This window comes from Natator depressus, chromosome 2 (genome assembly GCF_965152275.1).
Source record: "Natator depressus isolate rNatDep1 chromosome 2, rNatDep2.hap1, whole genome shotgun sequence".
NCBI classification, from domain to species: domain Eukaryota; kingdom Metazoa; phylum Chordata; order Testudines; family Cheloniidae; genus Natator; species Natator depressus.
The window spans coordinates 62,543,920-62,570,726 of record NC_134235.1 but is presented as its reverse complement, the minus strand read 5'-3'; the positions used below and the strand labels follow the sequence as shown (position 1 = coordinate 62,570,726).

The following is a 26,807-nucleotide window of genomic DNA, read 5'->3' as shown; positions in this document are numbered from 1 at the left end:
ACAGCAATTTTAATTCATTCCCCTGTGGCTAGACAGCCCTATCACAAAATCCATCATAATAATTAGTACCTTTGTTGACAATTCTGGGACAAAGTCAAGTTAATGAATTATTTCAGCTAATAAGTGTCTTCCTACTTCCTGACAGTATGTGGGAGCTTGCACTGCAGCTGATTGTGCCGCTCCCAGCTCTATTGGTAAACAGAGGACTTCTAATGTGTTAAGTCCCAACATTTCATGTGTAGTTAATTTCCAATGGAAAAAGGGGGGGAAAGTTTGTATTAATATTTTCATTAGAGGAGATCTAATCTAATCTACCTGGATTTCAGTAAAGCATTTGATACAGTTCTACATGGGAAATTATTAGTTAAATTAGAGAATATGGGGATTAATGCAAGAATTGAAAGTTGGGTATGGAACTGGTTAAAGGGGAGACTACAACAGGTCATGCTAAAAGGTGAACTGTCAGGCTGGAGGGTGGTTACTAGTGGAGTTCCTCAAGGATCAGTCTTAGGACCAATCTTATTTAACATTTTCATGAATTACCTTGGTACAAAAAGTGGGAGTGTGTTAATAAAATTTGCTGCGGACACAATGTTGGGAGGTATTGCCAATACAGAGGAGGACCAGAATATCATACAAAAATTTTTTGACATCCTTGACAACTGGAGTAATAGAAATGGAATTAAAATAGTGCAAAGTACAAGGTCATGCACTTAGGGACTAACCAGAAGAGTTTTTCCTATGAGCTGGCGACATATCAGTTGGAAGTGACAGAAGAGGAGAAAGACATGGGTGCATTGGTCAATCTCAGGATGACTATAAGCTGCAATACCATGAAAAAAGCTAATGCAATCCTAGGATGCATCAGTTGAGGTATTTCCAGAAGAGATAGGAAAATATTACCATTGTACAAGGCATTGGTGAGACCTCATCTTGAATATTGTGTGCAGTTCTTGTCTCCCAAGTTTAAGAAAAATCAATTCAACCTGGAACAGGTGCAGAGAAGGGCTATTAGGATGATCAAAGGAATGAAGAACCAACCTTGTGAGAGAAGACTTAAGGAGCTTGACTTGTTCAGCCCAACAGAACAAAGGATGAGGGAAGATATGATTGATTTCTATAACTACATCAGAGGGAAAAGGAGTACTTGTGGCACCTTAGAGACTAACAAATTTATTTGAGCATAAGCTTTCCTGAGCTACAGCTCACTTCATCGGATGCATTCAGTGGAAAATACAGTAGGGAGATTTTATATACACAGAGAATGTGAAAAATGGGTGTTACCATACACCCTGTAACAAGCGTGATCAGGTAAGGTGAGCTATTACCAGCAGGAGAGCAGGGGCGGGTGGGGGGAACCTTTTGTAGTGATAATCAAGGTGGGCCATTTCCAGCAGTTGACAAGAACATGTGAGGAACAGTGGGCGGGGGGGGGGGGGGAATAAATATGGGGAAATAGTTTTATTTTGTGTAATGACACATCCATTCCAACTGAAACAATACATCAGAGGGATAAACACCAGGGAGGAAGAGATGTTATTTAAGGGACAAATGCATATAAACTGCCCATCAATAAGTTTAGGCTTGAAATTAGATGAAGGTTTCTAACCATCAGAGGAGTGTAGTTTGAATCAACCTTCCAAGCGGCGTAGTGAGGGCAAAAGTTGTTACTTGTTGTAAAACTGAGCCTGATAAGTTTATGGAGGGGAGGATATGATGAGATTGCCTACAATGGCATATTGCCCATCTGTGTCTGCTATTAGCAAATATCTCCAATGGTTGGATGTGGTACACTGGAAGGGGAGGACTCTGAGTTAGTAAAGAGAATTATTTCCCAGGTATCTGGCTGGTGGGTCTCACCCACATGCTCAGGGTCTAATTGACTGCCATATTTGGTGTCAGGAAGGAATTTTCCCCCAGGTCAGACTGGCAGAGATCCTGGGGTTTTTTTGCCTTCCTCTGCAGCTTGGGGCACTTGAACTGGAGTAAATGGTGGATTCTCTGTAACTGGAAGTCTTTAAATCAAGATCTGAAGACTTCAGTAACTGAGCCAGAGTTTATTGTCCTATTGTAGGTGTGGGTGGAAGAGATTCTGTGGCCTGCAATGTGCAGGAGGTCAGACTAGATGATCATGATGGTCATTTCTGGCCCTAAAGTATGTGAGCCTATGAGTAAGACTTAGAGGATCATCAGGAGTCAAGCCCCCCCATATGCTATGCACTTAAAACAAATGTAATAAAAAACACAATCCCTGGCCCAAAGAGCTTGCAATAGTAATACAGATGGTAATGTATAATTGAAGAAATTAAAGGCACAGAGTGAAAGCTGACAGAGCAGATGGCTGTTCTGTCCACTTCTTTATGGACACTGAGATTGACATTGCTCCTAGATCACAGGTATCAATGAACATGGTGATCTCCAATACCTAGTTTCTCTGTGAACTTTTACAATGTTTATTTTTGCCAGATTATTCTGTTGTTTTCAAGATAAACCAGAGCTAGAATTGCAAGGCTTATTTAGGCCAAAATGAATGTGAATCTGTCCCATATGATACAACAAATAGTGGTCTCAGCCCAAGGTTCATATTAAATATTTTAGGCTCCATTTTTATTGCAGTTATATTGATCTAAATCCAAAGGGATTCCAAGATTCACAGAAGTGTAACTAATTTCACAGTTAAATACTTTATAATATGATCATTGTTATTAATATTATTATAGTCCTAATCAAGTGTGTAAAATTTTAGCAAAACAGTCTATTCATTGGGAGAAGATAAGCAGAAATACATTTTTTTCAGAAAAGGGGAAAACAAATGGCATAATTTTATGCATTTAACACTGAAGCAATTATTGATTTTACAGTGAGAATAAACTCAATAGTGTTTTCTGGTCAGAATACAATTATGTGAGAATTCAACTTTAAAATGACAGGTTTCAGAGTAACAGCCGTGTTAGTCTGTATTCGCAAAAAGAAAAGGAGTACTTGTGGCACCTTAGAGACTGACCAATTTATCTGAGCATAAGCTTTCGTGAGCTACAGCTCACTTCATCGGATGCATACTGTGGAAAGTGTAGAAGATCTTTTTATATACACACAAAGCATGACAAAATATCTCCTCCCACCCCACTCTCCTGCTGGTAATAGCTTATCTAAAGTGATCACTCTCCTTACAGTGTGAATGATAATCAAGTTGGGCCATTTCCAGCACAAATCCAGGTTTTCTCCCCCCCCCTCCCCCCCCCCCCCAAACCCACTCTCCTGCTGGTAATAGCTTATCTATAGTGACCACTCTCCTTACAGTGTGTATGATAATCAAGGTGGGCCATTTCCAGCACAAATCCAGGGTTTAACAAGAACGTCTGGGGGGGGGTAGGAAAAAACAAGGGGAAATAGGTTACCTTGCATAATGACTTAGCCACTCCCAGTCTCTATTCAAGCCTAAGTTAATTGTATCCAATTTGCAAATGAATTCCAATTCAACAGTTTCTCACTGGAGTCTGGATTTGAAGTTTTTTTGTTGTAATATAGCAACTTTCATGTCTGTAATCGCGTGACCAGAGAGATTGAAGTGTTCTCCGACTGGTTTATGAATGTTATAATTCTTGACATCTGATTTGTGTCCATTTATTCTTTTACGTAGAGACTGTGCAGTTTGACCAATGTACATGGCAGAGGGGCATTGCTGGCACATGATGGCATATATCACATTGGTGGATGTGCAGGTGAACGAGCCTCTGATGGTGTGGCTGATGTTATTAGGCCCTGTGATGGTGTCCCCTGAATAGATATGTGGGCACAGTTGGCAACGGGCTTTGTTGCAAGGATAGGTTCCTGGGTTAGTGGTTCTGTTGTGTGGTATGTGGTTGCTGGTGAGTATTTGCTTCAGGTTGGGGGGCTGTCTGTAGGCAAGGACTGGCCTGTCTCCCAAGATTTGTGAGAGTGTTGGGTCATCCTTCAGGATAGGTTGTAGATCCTTAATAATGCGTTGGAGGGGTTTTAGTTGGGGGCTGAAGGTGACGGCTAGTGGCGTTCTGTTATTTTCTTTGTTAGGCCTCGCCTGTAGTAGGTGACTTCTGGGAACTCTTCTGGCTCTATCAATCTGTTTCTTCACTTCCGCAGGTGGGTATTGTAGTTGTAAGAATGCTTGATAGAGATCTTGTAGGTGTTTGTCTCTGTCTGAGGGGTTGGAGCAAATGCGGTTGTATAGCAGAGCTTGGCTGTAGACGATGAATCGTGTGGTGTGGTCAGGGTGAAAGCTGGAGGCATGTATGTAAGTATAGTGGTCAGTAGGTTTCCGGTATAGGGTGGTGTTTATGTGACCATCGTTTATTAGCACTGTAGTGTCCAGGAAGTGGATCTCTTGTGTGGACTGGACGAGGCTGAGGTTGATGGTGGGATGGAAATTGTTGAAATCATGGTGGAATTCCTCAAGGGCTTCTTTTCCATGGGTCCAGATGATGAAGATGTCATCAATATAGCGCAAGTAGGGGCGTTAGGGGACGAGAGCTGAGGAAGCGTTGTTCTAAGTCAGCCATAAAAATGTTGGCATACTGTGGGGCCATGCGGGTACCCATAGCAGTGCCGCTGATCTGAAGGTATACGTTGTCCCCAAATGTAAAATAGTTATGGGTAAGGACAAAGTCACAAAGTTCAGCCACCAGGTTAGCCGTGACATTATCGGGGATAGTGTTCTTGACGGCTTTGTGTGGAGTGTTGGTGTAGTGGTCACTTTAGATGAGCTATTACCAGCAGGAGAGTGGGTTTGTGTGTGTTTGGGGCGGGGGGGGGGGTGAGAAAACCTGGATTTGTGCTGGAAATGGCCCAACTTGATTATCATACACATTGTAAGGAGAGTGATCACTTTAGATAAGCTATTACCAGCAGGAGAGTGGGGTGGGAGGAGGTATTTTTTCATGCTTTGTGTGTATATAAAAAGATCTTCTACACTTTCCACAGTATGCATCCGATGAAGTGAGCTGTAGCTCACGAAAGCTTATGCTCAAATAAATTGGTTAGTCTCTAAGGTGCCACAAGTTCTCCTTAACTTTAAAATGATCAGAGTGTTTTGTGGTGGTTGTATAACTTTTTTTGTTACCTTCAAGATTTATACAGCTCTTCACAGGATAATGTTGAATGAGAAATTGATGCTGTCTGCATGTTACCTGAACAATAAGAAACCAGTGCAACAATACAAATCTCTGGCTTGAGATCCTTGATGACATACATTTCAAAGGGGCATATATAAAGGCTGCAGTTATGACCAATGATTTTCATGTTACCAATGAGTTTATTTACTTTTCTTGCTAACGGCAGTTATTAGGTTGAATCAACAGCTAAAGAGAAGGAAGGTTCCTCTGAAACACCAGAAAGGGGGTTGTTTGAGAAAAAGTCTTTGGACTGGGTGCGGGGAGAGAATACTAAACACTGCAGCATGAGAGATGAAAGCCATGAGCATGAAGCTGGGCCCACTGAAGTCAATGGAAGCTTTGCTATTGATTCCAATGGGCAGAGGATCACTCTCCACAGGAATAAGGCTTTCATAGCTGGTGACTCAGTTCTGTGCTGTGGATGTGGAGTAGGTCAGCCATGGTTTAAGAGTTGAGTGGTTTGGAATATTGCTTGTGGTGCTACTGCATGTAACACATCAGACGTCACTCATGCAAAACTTCCTTGTAGCCAGCAGTGTCCCCTGAGTAAGGGCTTTCGGATTTTTCACTTTTTAACTTACACTGCTTTCATGATAATGCTTTCATTATTAGGATTCCATTGTATTGGTACCATTACAGAAATAACATTACTAGGATTTCCATTGTTCAATAATTAGCCTCTTATGATTTATACTGGTTCAGTTAATACCTGCTTGCACAGAAAATATTCAAACCGTTCCAATAATCTTGTATTTGAACACTGTCAGATAGACTGAAAATTAGCTGAAGACCTACTAACAAAAGGTAATGTTAAACAGTGGAGTTTTGAGTTCCAAGAAGCTGTCTAGTTATGCCTCAGACTCTTATGTCTCCTCTTAGTTAATATTTTCACTAATGGTCTAGGGAAAAAAAGAGACCCAGCATACTAATGAAACTGACAGATAATTAGTTAAATTGGGAGGAACTGTGAACAATTAAGATAAAAAATTAACACAGTGGGAACTAGAAATATTATGAATATTGGCAGCTGACAAAGTGGGATTCACTTAGAAAAAATACACTAGGATAGGGAAATTAATAGTTTTGATTCCAAATTGTCTGGGACAGCATGTAATTCTATGAGCAAGTTAGTGATAGAAAGGTAAGGGAAGTGTCATTTGATTAGTAGTTATCTACAGAATCATAATTTCAATGATGCTACCCTCTGTATTGTGGCAGGAGGGGCTCACTTCCTTCCACCTCCAACTCCGAATCCTCGAGTCATTGGGAATTTTGATAATGGGTTGCATCGAGTATCATTCAAAAGCCCTTTCTCCTATGAACACAATGGTACCAAAACGTAACTAACCTAGAACAATTATACAGATATGTATTTGAGAAAATGTTTAAATTATACTTTAAGACAGGCATGTCAAACATGTAACCCTCACAAAGTTAAATTGTGATAGTACTGTGTGGTCAGTTAATGCTCAGAACAAGATACCTGATTAATTTTTTTAACGTTACAGACTACTATAAATCAAGTTGTTTGCCATTATCAGCAAAAGAAAAAAGCAGTTCAATGGTATTGATCATCAGATTTGTTTACTATGCCAAAAGAATTATGAGGCACTGGTTACGATGCCAGCATCCAGCCAGAAACTGCTGGAATCCATCCACAAATGGTATGCATATAGTTACATAAAATTAATTACAATCTCAAAGTAATTTATTACAAAAGCCTTGTTTTTACTTTGGTCTTGATCATTTTTCGGCATCAATGGGGAGTACCAACTAGTAGATGAATAGTACCAACTAGTAGATGAATCTTTGGAAAATACTCTGGAGGACTTGGTTAAACGCAATCCTCTGTGTCATCTTACATGCTATAACAGGGATCGGCAACCTTTGGCATGCAGCCCGCCAGGGTAAGCCCCTGGCGGGCCAGGCTGGTTTGTTTACCTGCCGCGTCCGCAGGTTTGGCCGATCGCAGCTCCCACTGGCTGCGGTTCACCACTCCAGGCCAATGGGGGCTGCGGGGAGTGGCATGGGCCAAGGGATGTGCTGGCCGCCGCTTCCCACAGCCCCCATTGGCCTGGAGCGGTGAACTGCGGCCAGTGGGAGCTGCGATTGGCCAAACCTGTGGACTTGGCAGATAAACAAACCGGCCCGGCCCGCCAGGGGGCTTACCCTTGCAGGCCTCATGCCAAAGGTTGCCGATCCCTGTGCTATAAGAAGTACACCCATAAACTGAATTTGGCAAGGTTGGAAATGAAGTACATTGAGCATTAGGAAGAAGGTGAATGGGCCAGGAAAAGTGCCAGCTGTGGAGACTTGACCTATACTAGGTCCCATGGCATGCATTTTGAGAAGAACACCTGCTTCTTCTGTGGTAAGCTGGAAGCCTGAAGGTATCCATTAAGCACAGTTTCAATACATGATCTCAGTCACTATTAAAAATATTGCAAGAAAGTAAAGTGGGTACATTGACCCAAAAGACACCCAGGTATAGGCCATTGCATACCACATCAAGCCCCACTCCAAGAATGCAATGCATCAAAAGGTAAAAGCAACAGAAACAATTACTGATTTTACTACTGCAAACTGTGCAACTCATCTGGAGTTCATAAATTGCCTCGCAGAGGCTCTAATGATTGGGAAAGTGGTGGTGATGGCTGATGCAGAGGATAAGTACAGAAAAATATGTGCTTTGAAAGGGATTGAAGAGGAACAAATGCTTAGCAGAAAGGCTCTTACAACATTTATTGAAGATTAACTGTGGGATAGGGACATAATTTGTATCAGTCCTATCCACAGAAATGAATCTCAGCACATATCCTTAAAAGCTGCAAAAGACATGGCGCTATAAAAACCAGAAGAAAGTGCTGATATCAACAATAAATTGTAGACACTGTGTGCAGCTGCTAAATTTTTATGGAAAAGGATTTTCCCAGAAACTCCCAGAACACATGGGAGTTTCAGGCATCCATAGCTAATGCCAAACCTGAAAAAAATAACTCCATGTGATCTGTTCTACTTCTTTAAGAGGTGTATCTGTGCTCAGTGACTTCAGCAGCAGCAAATCTGACAGTAAGCAAGTGGAGCACCAGGCTGCCATTTTATTGCAAAGCCTCGGTGTATAAGGGCTTGAGTGAAAGACAGGTTTCCAACACCTACACAACAACTGTGTGACATACGTGTGATCTATCACTACCAGTGGATGTTGGTTTAACAATTCATTCCAAAACCCATAGCAAATTCCTCATGTAGCTTACGCGCGTCGGCCACTCCTCCATTGACTACAACAAAGTACTCCACTTGGAAACTGCAGTTGCTATGAGGTTCTTCACTGCATCAAACTGAAAGAAGAGTTTTATCTTCCCCCAGACCTAATCAAAGGTAGGTTTATATTTTGTGCTCCCAATAACTTAGATTTCCTTCAAGACACAGCATGCTACTGTTATTGTCTGCTATCAGAAGCATATTAATGAGGAGCAGTCCCAGTCTCAAGTGTGGTCTGGACGAGCAATAACCATTCCTTGAAGGAGCTTCCTGACTCCTACTTTCCTACCAATGGCCAGAAATTCCGAAGCCAAAAAGTCCAGTTTTCAATGAAGCACCAGTTAAATCTACTATAGTAGAGCTTTCTACATTCACTAATCTTGACCTCACTTAGTTATGGTGGGATGCATTCCAGAGGCAAAACTCCATGAGTATGGCTTCAGATGAAGAACGAGAAGACATATCCTTAAGTGATCTGGACCCCCCAGGACATACCATACCACATGATTTCAGGGTAAATGTACATTCCAACATGGTCAGCCTTTAACTTGGCACTACATGAAATACCAGACTGAATGACCCATGTATGCATACTGCCAGTCATACCTGCTAGCCCCACTGATAACTCAGTTCACTCGGAACAATTAATACCAATAAGGGGTGCATTTATACCTGCTATCAAGAGGGCAAATCATCAAGCAGTGGGATGGCTCTGTGAGCGCATCCAAAACTACCCTCTTCTACCAAGAATCAATGGATCTGGGAGGAAGGACTGATCACACCAGTTGTGTGAAATACCATGCACTCCTGAATCAATCCTTCAGATAATCAAATGCTCATGTGCAAATACCAGAAGCTTACCACCCTACAAATGTTTGGCCAGCAGCCTGCCTCGTTTGGAAATATGCAAGTGCAGAGCAGATTAGGACCAGTGTGACAATGTGTCTAGCAGTAGAACCCTAGTTGGAGTTGACACTGATGATGACTTTGATGAATAAATGTTTTCAGTCCTACATGTCAAGGATACCTTTTCTAGCATTACCAAAGATCAGTGTATTTTATGTGAGCAATGCATCCCTGGGTTAACATATAATTTTAAAAAATGTTGATTTTTATACATTTTCTCAAATATATATCAACATGATTGTTTTAGGTGTGTCACATTTGGTACCATTGTGTTCATGGGAGAAAGGGCTTTCAGATGATACCCCACTCGACCAATTTCCAACAACTCTGTACTATCAAAATTTCCACCAATTGGAGGTCCTGGAGCTTGGAGTTGCGATGGTGGGGGCCATCAAGTCCCCCCTGCCATCCTGCAGAGGGTGACACCATTGAAATTATGATTCTGTAGATTTTTACAACTCAAATGACACCTCCCTTACTTTTCTGGCACTAACTTGCCCACAGAATGTGCTTTTACTATATTATGCCCCCAGACTATATATAATCTTTAGTACTAAACCCCAGCAGCTCATCTGGTTTTAACTTGGAGTTGTGGGTGCTCAGCATTTTTGAAAAATCAGCATTTTTGAAAATCAAGCCTTAAATGCAGTCACAAAAATAGTTCTGGGAGGTGTACCTGATTTACATTCATATCTGGTTATCTAAGTACTTAAATCGAGCATGTGCAATTTTATGGGTGTAACTGAGTGGACCTATTTTAAATAGGCTCATTACTGTACAGCCCAAAGTAGCAAAGCCATAGTTTTATGGTTAAGGAATGGTCTTGTGGCTAAACTAGACAACTAAGTGTCAGGAGAATTATATTCTATTCCTGGCTCTGCCACAGACTTCTAGTTAAGATAAGATGCTTACTCTGGTGAATGATCTTTGCCTACCTCCTAGAGATGTGAGAATAAATTCATTAATGCTTGTTAAGTGCTCTGAGATCCTTGGATGGAAAGTGCATTTAAGAGCAAATTATCAAATTCTAACCCATAGAAAAACAGATTTATATTGAACATAGGCTGGAAAATGTGTTGAACTGAAATTTTCATTTTGTTTCTTGAAAAATGACATTTCAAAATTTTGAATTTTTGAGATCATAAATTTAATTCCACCCCTTTTCCCTTTTTTCCACTGAGAGCAATAAAATAATCATTGTAAAGATTTCCCCCCGACACACACACACACTCTCTCTCTTCTCCTTTTCCATTCTGTAACTTTTCAAAACCAAATCAAAGTAAAAAATTCAATTCAAATTAGAATGAAATAAAATTTTCATGATACTTTGTTTTGAAATTTTCTGGTGAAAACTTAAAAATTCTAACAAAAAATTTGTATGTGAATATTTCTCATGGGGATAAAAGAGCTTTTTTGACCAGCTCTAAGTTGTAGCACAATGGGGCTGTGATCCTGATTTGGGCCTATCAACACAAATCTTCTTCATAAGGCTGATGTAAATGTAGAGCAACAACTATAAATTTACTTTTAGATGGTTAAGCCAGATAATTGTGTCTAGAGTAGCAGAGTGTATCACTGTGATGCCTCATCTGTATTTGTGAATCGGGCATTGAGTTGTGTGTTCCATGGTCTGTTCTGGCTGACCACAGTTGCATTGGAGAGTCTTTTATTTTCCATTTGTGCTGCAAGTATCTGCATCTGCCATGGTTTGAGTGGACGTGGTTTGGGTTGCCCATGAGCTTCATGGGAGATGAAAGCCAGGGATCTTCCGTGGCGGGTCTTTCATGAGGTGTCTATTTGTGGCTTCTTGTGAAGTTCATTCAGCTTTCCAAGCTTCATCAGGGTTGTAGTTGCATTGTTGAAGGCTAAATGCCTGGGTCCAAAAGGGCTTAAGTGACTTCAAGCGGTGGTGAGGGATGTTGTTAAGGTCCTGGTGAGTGGGAAGACTTTCATGTTCCATCCATTCACCGCGATGCTGCAACCCTTTGGGAATTCCAGAGGATCATGGAACATAAATGTCTCCCCATCCACCAAAACCTTGACAGCACAACACAATAAATAATAATAAGTTGAGGTGAAAGAAAAATACCTCTTGGCCTGGTGCATTGGTACAAAGTAGCTGGGCAGCTATCCCTCTGCCATGGCTACAGCCACAACCCATGTTCAGCACCTAACAGGATGGAGCCCTAAATGATCAAATCTTTGAAGCTACCAAATCAGTTCTGCACGGATGCAAAAAAGTGTGTGTGTGTGTGTGTGTGTGAGAGAAAATCAACTTGCCCACACACATCAGAAGACTTGCTTGTGCATTTTTTCACATGCCCATTTGAAATTGTAGGCCAGTTCTCCAGTGATAACTGTGTTTTGATCTTAGTTTTTTGTAAGCCTGTCTAATCTCTGAGAGTTGACTCTGTGTGGCAGCTTTTACAATCTTGGATGATATCTGAGCGGTATCTGTGTGGCACCTGTCACAAGCTGCAAACTGACTGTGTGGAACCTTTTTTCACACTGTGTCAGTTCTAGTACCGTGTGATATCTGCAAATGGGCTGTACCATATAGTATCTCACTCTGACCTAAAGAAGATGCTGCACAGAACTCAGTTATTTTGTAGCTATTTGAATATATAGCTGTGTACTTTGCAATCCTATCTCACTTTTAGGTAGGCAATTCCATGCTCTAGATATCCCTGAGTCTCTGACTCTGAGATGCTGACAGTGGAGAACAGGGGATGGATCACTCAATAATTACCATTCTGTTCATTCCCCCTAAAGCACCAGGAATTGGCCAAAGTTGGAAGACGGGATACTGGGCTAGATCGACCATAGGTCTGACCCATTCTTATGCTCTCATCCACTTGGCAGAACTTGATTTTTATTTTATAATTTTGACTGATAATGTTGATGTTTGTTTTTTTCAATTTTTATCAATTTAATTTTTCCACAGTTGTGGAAAGTAATGGGGGAAGGAGGTCTCAGACAATTATTTAATGAAAGTAAACACGGAGGTATAAAAAGGTAAAGCTTTATAAGCCATTAAAACACAAACCGTCAACATCACTAACAGGGTCAGCACCTGCCTCTTGCGAACCCTCCCGGTTGAGTGTGAGCCTGCTGATTCTTAGTTCTTGGAACAGGGTGGTATCCGCCGCTCATGAATGCTCTCCTACCCCAGCCAATGGTTTCTTCAGCAGGTCTTCAGTGACTCAGCCCTCCTGTCGAATCACACACACTGTATTTAGGTGGAACAGAATGAACAAACCGCTTATGAGGTATATAGTCTTTACCTTGTGCCAAAGCTTCCTTCTTGTCCTCTATAACAAGACAACAGGGCCCATCTCAGTACTCTCCATTGGTGTATCCTTTTCGGCAACCTCACCCCACAGGCTCAGTCTTTAACCAGATCAACAGGGCCTATCGCAGTACTCCCCCTTGGTCTGGCTAGGTTCTGGGCTCAGTCCTTGCTTGATCCCTACAGTCAGCTAAGAGCTCCTTCTTTGCTCTCCCTCCTCCCCCAGTCTTCAGCAGCCCGCCCTGGGCTCAGCCCTGCCTGCACAGAGCTGTCCATGGTCCTGCTTCTCTTCCTCCCAGCAAGAAACCTGGTCCTCTCTCTTCCAGCTTCAGGCAGCAACTGACTACTCTGGCTCTGCTGCTTCTTTTTATATGGCCCTCCTGGCCCTTGATTTGCCACTCCAGCAGCCCCTCTGATTGGCTGCTTCCCCTGCAGCCACTCTAGGCCGCCTGGAGGACTTCTCCTCTACTCTTTTCTGGAGTGGGGTCAGACAGGGCCAGCAGAGGTAGACCCAGTCTACCTTGTCACAATCACACATCAAAATATGCAAAGTAAATATCCTTAAATCAAATCATACCTGTTTTCACTATGCATTTCATAGAATCATAGAATATTAGGGTTGGAAGAGATGTCAGGAGGTCATCTAGTCCAATCCCCTGCTCAAAGCAGGACCAACACCAAATAAATCATCCCAGCCAGGGCTTTGTCAAGCCTGGCCTTAAAAACCTCTAAGGATGGAGATTCCACCCACCCCACTAAGTAACCCATTCCAGTGCTTCACCACCCTCCTAGTGAAATAGTGTTTCCTAACATCCAACCTAGACCGCCCCCACAGCAACTTGAGACCATTGCTTCTTGTTCTGTCATCTGCCACCACTGAGAACAGCCGAACTCCATCCTCTTTGGAACCCCCCCTTCAGGTAGTTGAAGGCTGCTATCAAATCCCCCCTCACTCTTCTCTTCTAAATAACCTCAGTTCCCTCAGCCTCTCCTCGTAAGTCATGTGCCCCAGCCCCCTAATCATTTTCATTGCCCTCCGCTGGACTCTCTCCAATTTGTCCACATCCCTTCTGTAGTGGGGGGACCATAACTGGACACAATATTCCAGGTGTGGCCTCACCAGCGTTGAATAGAGGAGAATAATCACTTCCCTCAATCTGCTGGCAATGCTCCTACTAATACAGCCCAATATGTCATTGGCCTTCTTGGCAACAAGGGCACACTGTTGACTCATATCCAGATTCTCGTCCACTGTAATCTCCAAAATCTGAAGAACTGCTGCTTAGCCAGTCGGTCCCCAGACTGTAGTGGTGCATGGGATTCATCCTTCCTAAGTGCAGGACTCTGCACTTTACCTTGTTGAGCCTCATCAGATTTCTTTTGGCCCAATCCTCCAATTTGTCTAGGTCACTCTGGACCCTATCCCTATGCTCTAGCATGTCTACCTCTCCCCCCAGCTTAGTACCATCTGAGAACTTGCTGAGGGTGCAATTCATCCCATCGTCCAGATCATTAATAAAGATGTTGAACAAAACTGGCCCCAGGACCGACCCCAGGGACACTCCACTTGATACCGGCCACCAACTAGACATCGAGCCATTGATCACAACCCCTTGAGCCCAACAATCTAGCCAGCTTTCTATCCACCTTACAGTCCATTCATCCAATCCATACTTCTTTAACTTGCAGGCAAGAATACTGTGGGAGACCGTATCAAAAGCTTTGCTAAAGTCAAGATATGTCACATCCACCGCTTTCCCCATATTCACAGAGCCAGTTATCTCATCAAAGAAGGTGATCAGGTTGGTCAGGAATGACTTGCCCTTGGTGAATCCATGTTGACTGTTCCTGATCACCTTCCTCTCCTCCAAGTGCTTCAAAATGGATTCCTTGAGGACCTGCTCCATGATTTTACCGGGACTGAAGTGAGGCTGATCGGTCTGCAGTTCCCCAGGTTCTCTTTCTTCCCTTTTTAAAATGTGGGCACTATATTTGCCTTTTTCCAATCATCCAGGACCTCCCCCGATCGCCACAAATTTTCAAAGATAATTTTGCTAGTCCATTTGCAACAAGCCTATTTCAAAAGTCTAGGTCACTGGATTTTGACTCTAATCAGTTCTCAAGCAGCATTTTTCTAACATTTCCTATCTGTAAATTTCAATTATTATCAATGGAAATATTTTTTCATTGGTTTGTGTGTGTATGGTGAAATTGACATTTACCAACAAAAATCTATTCCTTCCAAGCCTACTTACAGATGAGCTCAGAAATTAGTATGGGCACACACACATACCTCCAGTGACACACAAGTAAATACTGAGGGGATTTTGGTAATTCCTGTGCCCTGGATATCTGTTGTACTGCATGACTTCCAAACTTCATTGTGCCTCCTAACACACTGATTTTGGGTCAGGCCTAAGCATGAGAGTATATTTAGGCTCAGCAAACTGTATGTTGTGTGTGTGGGGGGGGGGATGTTAATTTAAGCAATCACAAATTTATTTGAGAATTCAAGGGCTGATTGTTTTCTCAGCTGCAGCTTCCATTGACTTGGCTAAGAATTGGAAGTGCTGAGTACCTTTGAAAGTCAAGTCCAGAAACTTTATCCAAATCCTTCTGAGAGGTACCATATCAATTCAAACCCATATTGTATCTTATGGAATGATGCAAGGCCCTTTGCTTCCCTCAGTTTCTTATGATATCCAAATCTTTGTTTGAGACAATTGTCAAGTACAGTAGAACTTCAAAGATATGAACACCAGAGTTATGGACTGACCAGTCAACCGGACACCAACTGGAAGTAACCAATTAGGCAGCAGCAGAGACAAAAAAAAAGCAGCAAATACTGTACTGTGCCTATATTGTATCTTAAAAGTAGGCACGTCTGGGATACCTGTCCCCACCCCACCCCCACCTCCACTCCCACACACGGGGCAGCCACTTACAGCAAGATGCAGGGGCTGCCAGCCCAAGACAGCTGAAGCCAGCAGAGCAGGAGCCGTGCTGGCATTTGTGCCTCTTTCACCCCTGCCCCCACCCGCTGCTGGGGGGGACATGCTGTTTACATGCACACACATGCCAGGAGTGGGGCAAGCTTGCAAACTCATGCCTGCACTTAATAGGCAGCTCAGCTGCTGGTGAAGCCTAGCCTGGAGTGTCAGCTGCTGGATCTGGAGCCCAAACTGCGCTTTGTTCAGCATTACGAACGTTTCAGAGTTACGGACAACCTCCATTCCCGAGGTATATGTAACTCTGATGTTCTACTGTATGGGTACTTTGGGTTGGCAGCTGAACTTAGAAATGAACAAAAGAGCTTCCAGAGAAGATCTGAGATGAATGGGGAGAACACGGCTGAATAAATGGAGAGTTCTACTGCATAACACAACCTATCTTCTCTATATACTGCATGCTAAAAGGCAGCAACACAGCTCATTGGAGGGTGGCTGGAAATGTGAAGATAAAGGCAGATAATAACTAGATCCAGGGATGGTAAGGAGAGGGATAGATAAAGTCTGTAGTAACACCACAGGCACACTGCTAAATCGATAGAGGTTGCCGAAGAGGTCACTGTAGGGAGAGAAGCCAGATGGTGAAGGGTTGTGCGAGGGGAGAAGTAGCAAAACTAATGGAAATAATTCATCATAACATAAATTATGTAGAAATTAAAATATGTGGGATAATGTTAACCATTTATATACATTTGTGATTAAAATGTATAAAAGTGGCAAATATGTAGTGTAGGATGATTGAACGTACTTCTTGATTTATCAAAGTGTCTTTACAAAATGTCATTTCCTTATTCCTAAATACTTGGTTTTATGGTGCTGATTATGCACTAGTTCATCATCTCTGATCAGATTTAGACTGCTAGTAAAAATACCCTGAGGCTTGATAGACACTATTTCATATCTCAAGCAATATCAGACCATTTTCCAGATTAGGTCAATAGTGAAACAGCAAAGGGATTGACTTCACTGTTCATCTTCCTCTCAAAGCAGAGTATCAATTTTGTTAAAGAATGCTAATGTACGTCTCATTAGCTCAGTTCCGAAAGGTGCTGAGCATGGAATGGCATTTGCTTCTATTGACAACTTTCTAGGAAGCACTCAGTACCTTGCAGAGCTGAATCTTCCATATACAGCTCAATAAAGACTTTATCATGCACTTTGGAAGTCAACGAGAGTTTTGTCATTGGTTTCAACAAGTATTATTAAGGTCTGATCTGGCACATGCAAAAGAGAAGGACTTAAGCTGGGGCATTGTTTTTCTACTTGTTGAACCTCTTTCTCTAGCTGTGTGCTTCTGTATTTGTCCAAGGATACCCTCTGCCTAAGAATTCCCATTATTTTTAACAGGTTACCAGGATGTTCTTATACATTCAAATGAGATATAAATGCCCTTTTAGCTTCTCTCTCCCTCCTTACGTCCCTCCTGCCCTCCCTCCCGCACATTCCCTATTTGGGAGAATGAGGAACTGTTCATAGGTGATTAAGTTTACTTCTTTGCCCTATGAGTATACTGTGCTAGAATACAGAATAGCACCTTTATAGCCAGATTTTGTAAAATCCTTCTTATTACAGTCAGTATAAGAATGCTCTTTACAACCCGTATATCTAAAGTTCCAAAGTAACAGGATTAAAATGTCAGCACATTGACACTAATCTGTGTATTAACATGGTACCTTTCTCTTGCCAGTTATGTAATAAGCCTATAACTCATATTTCTTGGAATTTAGTTCTCATTCCCACCCTCCCCATTTCTGAGAAGTCTTTCTGAAAGTCTTCTGGAGCAAGTGTTACAGAGTGCAGTTTTCAACAGTAACTTATTCGTAAGATAGACACAGTTGGTGAATTACTTCTGATAACACTGGGTCAAAATAATTTGTTGAGCTGTTGTTCAATCTCATCCTTTTGTACTCAGCAAAAAAAAAAAAGGGGGGGGGGGTAAAAAAGACCAGTTGCCCTACTTTTGGTTGATAGTGTCTTGCAGGACAGCTCATGGGATGCTATGTGTGTGTCAAAGCTGCAGGATTAGATATTTGATACAAAATTTTGGTACTTGTAAACAACAGATGAAAAAGATATAGTGCAAAGAACATGCCAGAGATAATCGTTTGCAGCCTCCAAAGAGCTTACCTATGTCCATAAAAATCAGGGGATACCTGCTGGTGGCAGTGGATCCAGATCTTCAGTTATGCTTATGAGAATTTACGGGGTAACCCCAGTCAGCAGGCTAACCTGTTGGAAACATTCGGTATTCTTTATTATGCTGATGAACAAAGGAAGTTTTGAATTGTTTTTCCCAATGATGATGCACTAAATTATGCTGCCTTAGGTTGCGTAGGTTCAGCTTACGTTCTTAACAATGGAAATTGAAGAGTTCAATTATAACATAATAGACAACCTCACTTGACTTGCTGCAGCAGATTGCTCTAGAGGGGGATTCTCTCTTTCTTCCTGCTGGGAGGTGGGAGTGCCAACAGTTTCTCCCCTGCCCTCCTGAACTGCCTCAGAAGGGACAAGCCTGGCTGTCTGTGGAGAGGGAGGAAGAGCTGCAGGGAGGCAGAGAGGGAGAATGGGAGATGAGGAAGGTTGAAGTTAGAAATTTACTACTCCACAGCTGGCTTGGCCTCAAATCAAAGGGCTGCAGCAGTGCTGCCAGAATGTTGTAGCAATGCTTTCATTTACACGGGGAAGGAGGCCCAGAGGGCATCCGCTGACCTTTCTGCCCCTCATATCCTAGGCTAAATAAACCATGAGACTGAAAGCCGAGGGATGGTGTTACTTTACTGTAAACAGGAAGCACTTGGAAGTTGTTGGTTTTATGGAGAAATATCTAGTGATTAAATGTCAGACAAGTTTTTCCTTTCAGCCAGATGGAATGAGAAGCTGAGGTGGTCAGGTTAATTGTTGGGATATGTCTGAGTTCTGATGGCAGCAGCAAATGTGGGTGAACTGCAGTGCAGTTAGTGGGATCCCATTCTGCCCTTCACAAGAAGAGAGGAAGCTTGCTCTGTTACAGGCATGGGGAAGGTGAGGGGGTGCTCACATGCTTTCAGGGCCTTTCCCATCACATTTGTTTCCAGAAATATCGCTCTCCCACTGGGTCCCTGCTCTGCTTTCCCCCATGGGTTTGGGGAAACCAAGTGACTCCCCTCCATACTTTCTCCTGTTCCATAAAGCAGGATCTCTACAGAGGGCAGGTAGAGAGGTTTCTGTGGAATGTAAAAGAAGAGGGAATCATGCTGCAGAGGCAGCTCCCCACTGATGTGGGTGCTAATATGGAGGGTGACACAACGTGCATCATTTTTATTATAAAATGTTCAATGTTTCATTTGATACCTAGGAGAGAGCTTATTGATCTAAGATTCAGGTTTAGCAAACCTCGACCCGCTGGATCCACAAGCTTACTTCCCAGCTGGGTTGGTCTCCACCCTGCATCCTCTTCAGGCACTATGCCGTTTACCCTGAGCCTTTCAGAGGATACATTAAAAACAATCTTTTGAATAGACATTAGAGATTCCTTGGCATAGTTCATAAGGCTAGAGGTTTGGCCATGTTTTCTACCCCCTATACTATGGTCTGATTCAGAGCATGGTGAAATCAATAGAAAGATTCCCATTGACTTCAGTGGGACTTGGATTAGGCCCCTATTATGCAAAGAACAGTGCACTGGCTAGCTGCCCTCCCTGCACTCAGTATGGGTATTCATTTTGGTGGCAAGTTATGCGTATACTCTAAAGCACAATTTCTTCGTGTTTATAAAGCTCAATGACTGTATTGGGTTCCTTATAACGTGCAAAATATGCTAATTAAAAAAACAAAACATCTACTACCTAGGAGACTTTAGAATATAACTAAATGAGTGGATACAATGTAATGAACAGATGTACACTGGGTTTTGGATTCAGGTCATGTAACATGTAAATTATTATTACATATAAAACATACTTTAATAGGTTTTCTCCTTTATCATCATCTTTTCACATGAACGCTATTGTACATAAAAAGATAGGGAACTTTTAGATCCTTTAACCCAAAACCTATCTCTTTTGTCTTCCTTTGCTGTGCATGTGTTGGCATTTAAATAAAACAACCGAGGGAGTCTTAAATTCCATTACAGGCACATTCATTCCAGCTATTTGTGGGACTGTATAGGTCAACCAGCCAAGAGGCTTAATCTTAGTGTTTTGGGATCAGTTTCGGCTTCATTGGAGGGTTGAAATTCAATCTTAAATCACTGTTCTGTGACGAATTGGCAGTTTGGGTTTTTATTACAATAGTTGGCTTGTTCCTTGTCCGGGCTACTCATGGACTGTAACTGCATTTTTATAGTGTCTATTTGGTACAGCTGTAGTTGTCAGGCTGTGGTATATTATACTGGCACATGCAGTGTTCTAGGATGCAACATCATTTGAAGCAGCTCTCATGTCATTGAGATCAAGGGGCATTAGGAAACAAATAGTAACAGATTCTCTCTTCTGCTCTGCTGGGTGTGATTCTTAAATAATTTACTATCAACTTTCTGGGCCTAGGCCTAAAGTCCTGACTCAATCAAAGTTCTCAGGGATTTCAATGGGAGTTTTGTCTGAGCTAAGATTGAAAGATCAGGCCCAATATGTTGAACGTACAGAATTTTTCCTTTATAAAAGTCATCATTACAGGGCTACACTGACATCACCAAGGTAGCTGCAAACTTTGTGAAGTTCACGTAATTCAGAAAATGTCATGCCTCTAAGAACAGCCTTATAGAAAGATCAATATTTTAGAATATATGGCACTTTATTGTGTGTTTGCTTAATAGTATGTAAAGTAGTGCTATAAAAACAAATGAGTATTTATCAAAATATAATGAAAAATACATGTTAAGAATTAGGTTCCTTTCAGTCTCATATAATTGTTCTTGCAAAGCCAAACTTTCAAAAGAGCTCAACTCCTGTTTAGACAGCCCAATAAGGCCAGATTGACACCCAGAAGCTCCCATTATGACATTTATGCCAGGTTTTGAAAAGAGCTGAGCTCTTTTCAACATCTGGCCCCAATTGTGGGTGTTGAGGTCTTTGAAATTATGTCTCTTAAGGATTTTTCATTAGTTTGTATTTGCAGCAGGTTATGAATTAAGAGTGTTATCAGTACACAAAAGCATGAAATGCCTAGTATCATAAGATAAATGATTCACAAAGCATCCTGGTAGCCACAGAGAAAGAAAACGTAGTGTATTTGCTGAAACTTGCTCTGCTATAGTATATGCAGAAATATCTCTCCTTTAAAAGATCTGTTTATTAAAAGAACCTGGGCAATACTGTAAATAAGTGCCTGGTTAGATGTTGGCATGAATGTAATTTTCTGTAGACAAGGCTTGATACAGTGTTGTGGGGTTTTTTAAATAGCAGAATATTTAAGCTCTCAGTGCATATTACTTAGGTTATTATGTTCTCAAATAATTGTTTGTGAACAAAATAACCTAAATAACAAACATTGTTTGTGAGGTAATGATGAGCTGCGGTAAGCTAATTTTCCATGTCTTCCTAATGAGGTCCATATTAATTTCACCATAAATACAATATTTGTGACATCTTTAGCACACATATAGTATATACTGTAACATTAAGGCTGTACCTATGTCCTTCAACAATTATTTCAGAGAAGAGGTTGGACGATGGACCGTTGCCCAGTTCCTGAGATTTCCCCTAAGAGAGCTTTGCTAGTTGAGCTATGAGCAAAAGGTATCACATTAGAGTCACAGAATCTCTTTTTAAAAAACTAATATATTATATCTGCCTTTCTCTTTCACTGTTTCTGTGTTCACTGTTAGTCCTCCACTAACCTTTGTCATTGCTCTTTGTACCAAGTTCTTTCAGCAAGAATGTCATGTATTTCTTTTGTATTATATCTTACCCATAGTCCCTTACACCCACTCAAGTGACAGCCAATTACGCATTTGACTGGCAGTGCAAAGTCACTTTTGATATGATACTACCAGTTTCCTTTTCTTTGACAATAATTTGTCCGAAGACTAGTGATTTCTCTTTTGTCCAGTGCAGCTGAACTTACTGCAAACACTAGTGATTTAGTTAGAACCACATAATGCTCTCTGAATCTCAATAACCTTCATGCCACATTATTTAATTATTTTGTTTAGTTGGTTATTATAAGGGACAGACCTTTTCAAAATCACCCAGAAGCTAATACTTCACTTGGACAAGCTAGTTCAGCAGTCAGACCACTCAACTACCACTGAATATCCTATTGGAGTTTCTCATACTTTGGATCCAAATGTTCTTTGCTCCATCTATACTCCACATTGCCCTGTGTGCTGTGAGTCTCATCAAAGTCAAGCACACTAGTAACATTCTAAAGGTGAAGTAGGAGAATGGAATACGTACTCAAAACGTGTTTTGCACTTCCTTTGACATTGCTCAGTCTCTGACTCAACTAAATTTTGTTGTATCTCTGGCTTTGGTTGTTTGCACAGCATCTTAAGGATTCTGAATTTTAAATATCGGATAGGCCAAATATTTTTTACTCTAAAAAGAAAAGGAGTACTTGTGGCACCTTAGAGATTAACAGATTTATTTGAGCATGAGCTTTCGTGAGCTACAGCTCACTTCGTCGGATGCATGCAGTGGAAAATACAGTGGGGAGATTTTATATACACAGAGAACATGAAACAATGGGTGTTACCATACACACTGTAACGAGAGTGATCAGGTAAGCTGAGCTATTACCAGCAGGAGAGAAAAAAGCCTTTTGTAGTGATAATCAAGGTGGGCCATTTCCAGCAGTTGACAAGAACGTGTGAGGAACAGTGTGTGTGTGGGGGAATAAACATGGGGAAATAGTTTTACTTTGTGTAATGACACATCCACTCCCACTGAAACAATACATCAGAGGGATAAACACCAGAGAGGAAGAGATGCTATTTAAGGGACAAATGCATTCAGTGGAAAAATGAAGTGAGCTGTAGCTCACGAAAGCTTATGCTCAAATAAATTGGTTAGTCTCTAAGGTGCCACAAGTACTCCTGTTCTTTTTGCGAATACAGACTAACACGGCTGCTACTCTGAAACCCATTTTTTAGTCTGTTACAGCGGGTTTAAACAATAAAAAGGTGGCTCTGGCACCTAGCGTCACTAATGCACTAGCACAGAGGGGGAAGCAGCAGAGCAAACACTGTTGTGAATGCTCTGTGGTTCTGAGAGGCAAAAGGCTAACATAGAAAGTAGATGGGATCTTCCATCAGTGTCTGCAACCCAGCAATCACAGGAAATGAATAACATGGAGTACATATCATATGTTTCCCCTTTGTCAATGGCCTTATTACCAAATTGGTCTGCCATGGTGGAACTCAGGTTTGAATTACAAGGGGGCCAGGTGAACTGCATGGGATTTTATTTTAGCTCTGAGGGCTGTGGGATACAGTACTGCCAAAAATCGGGATGAGCATGAATCTTGTAAGCCCTGGTCTACACTAGGACTTTAGGTCGAATTTAGCAGCATTAAATCGATGTAAACCTGCACCCATCCACACGATGAAGCCCTTTATTTCGACTTAAAGGGCTCTTAAAATCGATTTCCTTATTCCACCCCTGACAAGTGGATTAGCGCTTAAATCGGCCTTGCCGGGTCGAATTTGGGGTACTGTGGACACAATTCGACGGTATTGGCCTCCGGGAGCTATCCCAGAGTGCTCCATTTTGACCGCTCTGGACAGCACTCTCAACTCAGATGCACTGGCCAGGTAGACAGGAAAAGAACCGCGAACTTTTGAATCTCATTTCCTGTTTGGCCAGCGTGGCAAGCTGCAGGTGACCATGCAGAGCTCATCAGCAGAGGTGACCATGATGGAGTCTCAGAATCGCAAAAGAGCTCCAGCATGGACCGAACGGGAGGTACGGGATCTGATCTCTGTATGGGGAGAGGAATCCGTGCTATCAGAACTCCGTTACAGTTTTCGAAATGCCAAAACCTTTGTCAAGATCTCCCAGGGCATGAAGGACAGAGGCCATAACAGGGACCCGAAGCAGTGCCGCGTGAAACTGAAGGAGCTGAGGCAAGCCTACCAGAAAACCAGAGAGGCGAACGGCCGCTCCGGGTCAGAGCCCCAAACATGCCGCTTCTATGATGAGCTGCATGCCATTTTAGGGGGTTCAGCCACCACTACCCCAGCCGTGTTGTTTGACTCCTTCAATGGAGATGGAGACAATACAGAAGCAGGTTTTGGGGACGAAGAAGATGATGATGATGATGAGGTTGTAGATAGCTCACAGCAAGCAAGCGGAGAAACCGGTTTTCCCGACAGCCAGGAACTGTTTCTCACCCTGGACCTGGAGCCAGTACCCCCTGAACCCACCCAAGGCTGCCTCCTGGACCCAGCAGGCGGAGAAGGGACCTCCGGTGAGTGTACCTTTTAAAATACTATACATGGTTTAAAAGCAAGCATGTGAAAGGATTACTTTGCCCTGGCATTCGCGGCTCTCCTGGATATACTCCCAAAGCCTTTGCAAAAGGTTTCTGGGGAGGGCAGACTTATTGCGTCCTTCATGGTAGGACACTTTACCACTCCAGGCCAGTAACACGTACTCGGGAATCATTGTACAACAAAGCATTGCAGTGTATGTTTGCTGGCGTTCAAGCAACATCCATTCGTGTGTTATCCTCAGGAGAGTGAGATATAATCCATGGTCACCTGGTTGAAATAGGGTGCTTTTCTTCAGGGGACACTCAGAGGAGCCCATTCCTGCTGGGCTGTTTGCCTGCGGCTGAACAGAAATGTTCCCCGCTGTTAGCCACAGGGAGGGGGGAGGGTTGAGGGGGTAGCCACGCGGTGGGGGGAGGCAAAATGCGACCTTGTAACGACAGCACATGTGCTATGTATGTAATGTTAACAGCAAGGTTTACCCTGAAAGAGTGTAGCCAGTGTTTTATAAAATGTGTCTTTTTAAATACCGCTGTCCCTTTTCTTTTCTCCACCAGCTGCATGTGTTTCAATGATCACAGGATCTTCTCCTTCCCAGAGGCTAGTGAAGATTAGAAAGAAAAAAAAACGCACTCGAGATGAAATGTTCTCCGAGCTCATGCTGTCCTCCCACACTGACAGAGCACAGACGAATGCGTGGAGGCAAATAATGTCAGACTGCAGGAAAGCACAAAATGACCAGGAGGAGAGGTGGCGGGCTGAAGAGAGGGCTGAAGCTCGAATGCGGCGGCAGCGTGATGAGAGGAGGCAGGATTCAATGCTGAGGCTGCTGGAGGACCAAACCAGTATGCTCCAGTGTATGGTTGAGCTGCAGCAAAGGCAGCTGGAGCACAGACTGCCACTACAGCCCCTGTGTAACCAACCGCCCTCCTCCCCAAGTTCCATAGCCTCCACACCCAGACGCCCAAGAACGCGGTGGGGTGGCCACCGGCCAACCAGCCACTCCACCACAGAGGATTGCCCAAAAAAAAGAAGGCTGTCATTCAATAAATTTTAAAGTTGTAAACTTTTAAAGTGCTGTGTGGCATTTTCCTTCCCTCCTCCACCACCCCTCCTGGGCTACCTTGGTAGTCATCCCCCTATTTGTGTGATGAATGAATAAAGAATGCATGAATGTGAAGCAACAATGACTTTATTGCCTCTGCAAGAGGTGATCAAAGGGAGGAGGGGAGGGTGGTTAGCTTACAAGGAAGTAGAGTGAACCAAGGGGCAGGGGGTTTCATCAAGGAGAAACAAACAGAACTTTCACACCGTAGCCTGGCCAGTCATGAAACTGGTTTTCAAAGCCTCTCTGATGCGTACCGCACCCTCCTGTGCTCTTCTAACCACCCTGGTGTCTGGCTGCGCGTAACCAGCAGCCAGGCGATTTGCCTCAACCTCCCACCCCGCCATAAACGTCTCCCCCTTACTCTCACAGATATTGTGGAGCACACAGCAAGCAGTAATAACAGTGGGAATATTGGTTTCGCTGAGGTCTAAGCGAGTCAGTAAACTGCGCCAGCGCGCCTTTAAACGTCCAAATGCACATTCTACCACCATTCTGCACTTGCTCAGCCTGTAGTTGAACAGCTCCTGACTGCTGTCCAGGCTGCCTGTGTACGGCTTCATGAGCCATGGCATTAAGGGGTAGGCTGGGTCCCCAAGGATACATATAGGCATTTCAACATCACCAACAGTTATTTTCTGGTCTGGGAATAAAGTCCCTTCTTGAAGCTTTTGAAACAGACCAGAGTTCCTGAAGATGCGAGCGTCATGTACCTTTCCCGGCCATCCCACGTTGATGTTGGTGAAACGTCCCTTGTGATCCACCAGAGCTTGCAGCACTATTGAAAAGTACCCCCTGCGGTTTATGTACTCGCCGGCTTGGTGCTCCGGTGCCAAGATAGGGATATGGGTTCCGTCTATGGCCTCACCACAGTTAGGGAATCCCATTGCAGCAAAGCCATCCACTATGACCTGCACATTTCCCAGGGTCACTACCCTTGATATCAGCAGATCTTTGATTGCGTGGGCTACTTGCATCACAGCAGCCCCCACAGTAGATTTGCCCACTCCAAATTGATTCCCAACTGACCGGTAGCTGTCTGGCGTTGCAAGCTTCCACAGGGCTATCGCCACTCGCTTCTCAACTGTGAGGGCTGCTCTCATCTTGGTATTCATGCGCTTCAGGGCAGGGGAAAGCAAGTCACAAAGTTCCATGAAAGTGCCCTTACGCATGCGAAAGTTTTGCAGCCACTGGGAATCGTCCCAGACCTGCAACACTATGCGGTCCCACCAGTCTGTACTTGTTTCCCGAGCCCAGAATCGGCGTTCCACAGCATGAACCTGCCCCATTAGCACCATTATGCATGCATTGGCAGGGCCCATGCTTTCAGAGAAATCTGTGTCCATGTCCTGATCACTCACGTGACCGCGCTGACGTCGCCTCCTCGCCCGGTAGCGCTTTGCCAGGTTCTGGTGCTGCATATACTGCTGGATAATGCGTGTGGTGTTTAATGTGCTCCTAATTGCCAAAGTGAGCTGAGCAGACTCCATGCTTGCCTTGGTATGGCGTCCGCACAGAAAAAAGGCGCGGAATGATTGTCTGCCGTTGCTCTGACGGAGGGAGGGGCGACTGACGACACGGCTTACAGGGTTGGCTTCAGGAGGCTAAAATCCACAAAGGGGGTGGCTTTACATCAAGGAGTAGTTCAGGCAGGACTTCACGGAGGGTTCCAATAAGAAAT

At 43.1% G+C, this 26,807-nt stretch overlaps 2 protein-coding genes across 6 annotated transcripts in view; both read left to right on the top strand.

The window, feature by feature from the left end:
* NKAIN3 (sodium/potassium transporting ATPase interacting 3) overlaps nt 1-26,807 on the top strand; it is a 521,250-nt gene that overhangs the window by 195,443 nt on the left and 299,000 nt on the right. The window lies entirely within an intron of this gene.
* LOC141983471 (uncharacterized) lies at nt 23,444-25,078 on the top strand. Its single transcript, XM_074946681.1, has 2 exons — nt 23,444-23,999; nt 24,579-25,078. Exons 1-2 carry the CDS (start codon nt 23,444-23,446, stop codon nt 25,076-25,078), a joined length of 1,056 nt encoding a protein of 351 aa, XP_074802782.1.